Source organism: Lolium rigidum, chromosome 1, assembly GCF_022539505.1.
Source record: "Lolium rigidum isolate FL_2022 chromosome 1, APGP_CSIRO_Lrig_0.1, whole genome shotgun sequence".
Classification (NCBI taxonomy): domain Eukaryota; kingdom Viridiplantae; phylum Streptophyta; class Magnoliopsida; order Poales; family Poaceae; genus Lolium; species Lolium rigidum.
Genome location: NC_061508.1, coordinates 93,015,090 through 93,017,934, shown reverse-complemented (window position 1 = coordinate 93,017,934; position 2,845 = coordinate 93,015,090). Strand labels below are relative to the sequence as shown.

At 53.7% G+C, this 2,845-nt stretch overlaps 1 protein-coding gene across 1 annotated transcript; it reads left to right on the top strand.

Annotated features, from left to right (window-relative positions):
* The first annotated feature begins 214 nt into the window (after nucleotides 1-214).
* Nucleotides 215-745, top strand: LOC124677837. Its single transcript, XM_047213790.1, has one exon. It carries the CDS (start codon nucleotides 215-217, stop codon nucleotides 743-745), a length of 531 nt encoding a protein of 176 aa, XP_047069746.1.
* The last annotated feature ends 2,100 nt before the right edge of the window (nucleotides 746-2,845 follow it).

Below are 2,845 nucleotides of genomic sequence, written 5' to 3'. Positions count from 1 at the left end.
AGTTGGCGCCCAGGCTGCAGGTCCACTGCTCGATGCACAAATATATCCAGGCTGTGGCGCTCCAATTTGCAAAAGCTACTCGAGAACCAACCCACCAGCCCCGCGCGCGGCCTTGTGCTACCAACCAAAGCGCGCAGCTCCAAGAAACCCACAGAATCCGAGATCTCCCTCTCCAACCTGATCGATCCCGTCTTGTTGCAGTTGTTGTCGGGCAATGGCGACCGACGCGATCCTGGAGACGATCAAGCCGCGGCGGAGCGCGTGGCAGGACGACCTACCGGTGACGACCGCCGCCGGGGGCGCGGCGAACAAGGGCGGCGGCAAGGTGGACCTGTCCGGGATGCGGCGGCGCGTGTCGTCGTCCCTGTCGCTGCACCTCCAGCCGCTCTCCTCCTCCTCGTCGGAGGCGCTCCGGCGCGCGCGGTCGATGCCGTCGATCAAGGCGCTGGCGGCGGCTGGCGCGGTGCGGCGGTGGTGGGAGTGGGGGCTCGGGTGGGTGATGGAGCGGAAGCCGTCCTTCGCGCGGGGCCTGGAGATGAGCGACGACGAGAAGGCCGCGCTGGGGTGCCACTGCCGCGGCACGCTCCGGCACGTCTTCTACAAGGCGCGCGCCGAGGTACGCCGCCTCCTGGGCCGCGACGGCCTCCCGCTCGGCGGCGGCGGCGGGCACGGGCAGGACTTCGGGTACGACTCCGTCAGCTACGCCCAGAACTTCGACAACGGCGACGTCGGCGCCAGGTGTTAGTACCGCATCCATGGATCCGCGCGTGATCATTTTCATGTCGGCATAGCTCGATCGGCGAACATGATCGATACGGCATTGCATACAGATTAGCTCTGGCCCATCGGGGCAATAAACCGGAGTACATAGTACGTTATGTGTGTGTGTGTGACTGTGTGTGTTTGTTTCTCTGAACGCGATCGCAAATGATCGAGCAGTGATGCGTGTTCAGGGACCAGATCAACGGAATTAAGCTGTAATATATGTTCTTCCGTTCTTCCTTTTTGCGTTTTCTCGATTCATGTTTCGGATCCATTCATCACTGTAACCGATCAAGGCCATGGATCAGGATGGGGATCGATCTTGGACTACTGGCAAAATGTATGTTCCTGTAATTCCTTGCAAATGCAAGTCAATATAATGCCATTGCCACTGCAAACATTTCGGGAATGCGAATCACGTTCTCGGGCAAAGAAACTAGAGGAGGATCACTTGTCGTTCTGTATTATCTTGTGAGATTCAGATTCAGATCTTCTTCTTCCTCTATTTCTGGTCCAGTGTCACTTTCTTTCCAGCTGTGAGCGGCGCGACGCGGCAGCTACTGCTCATTGCCGGAGGTCACCCTCCGTCCTCCTCTCCCGGTTGGTCGGTCCCGGAGCTGTTCCCGCTTCGCGAGAGCTGATCCGGGAGGTTGACGGGGAGCTGGTGGTACAGAGGAGACGACAGCAACTTGGCGCCCAACCGTAGGGGCGTCGGTCGTGTGTCTTCTTCCTCCTCGCGATCGATGTGGCATGATAGGGCCAGCGGAATGATGAGGAGCGGCGACTTGTCGAGCTGCTACGCGTGCGTCGTGTGCGCGGTCGGTGCTCACATGCTGATGCGGGCGGCGAGGAGAGATGATCCGATTCCGGTGCGGAGACTCACTACGGGCCGTGTCTGTCGGTCGCGATGCACTCACTGCACGCCACCGGTGAAGTGGCCATGATCGAGCTATAAGATTGGCCCAGTCGGGGCACACTGCGAATGGGTTCAGATTGGCCTCACCGACAAGCTTACAGTTCTAGATAGCTGAGCATGATGGGCCTATGTTCTCCCTCAACATGATCCATTTAGTCATCGGCGATACACAGTGGGCTGGAAACATTGGAATGCAACCTTGGACAGGCGCCATTCGGATGTCAGCAGAATGTTCGCTTATAAGTTATAAAAGAAGATGTCAGCAGAATTAAATCCCTATACTTCGCCCCTAACACATTTCTCCAGTTATTTTTTCATGGTTTTTGTTGGAATCTCTTTATTTTTATCTTTTTGATGCTCTTTTTCCTATCATGTTAGACAGTATAAAGTAACATGTCTTCTAATAAAACAGTGTGTTGGCCATACACAAGACAATACATCAAAAGTACGCCATTTGGGGGGTGGAGGGTTGTGGACATACTTTATGGGCATAGACATGACATGACTAAATACCAACGGAACATGGTGATCTACAGGAGGTAATGGCGTAAAGCCCACCGGGGTTACCAGTCCGCCTGAAGCTCAAGACGGAAGGTACATTCCAAGAAAGAACCGAGTAGGAGTTTGGGGTCTCAAGACTTTCAGCACACAACTAGATATACGTATCGCCTTTGGATTCCACAAGCTAGTCGGTTAGGACACTCTTTGTAAACCCTAGGCTCAACGTAGTATATAAGCCACCCCTCGGGTACCCTAAGGGCACGATTCAATCTCACCATCGTAAACTTAATACATTGATGCCTAATAGTGAATTATAGCAGGAGTTGAGATCCGCCACCGCCGGCCATGGATCCATGTATCATCTGTTAGGCAATATACTTGTTGTATTATCAGGGGACCAAAGGCCACAATATATAGTACATGTACAGGCGCAAATATGCAGGAAGCCCCCTAACATATGGGGAAACTACAATATACAGATATATACTCTAACACCCCCTCTCAAACTCATGGTGGATCCACAACACTGAGTTTGGAGAGTAAAAAGTCATGCTGCGCTCGAGTTTGTGCCTTTGTAAAGAAATCCGCCAACTCGTAAATCCGAAGGCACATAATGAACCGCAACAACCTCATCATGCACCCGAGCACGTGTATAAAAAGCATCAA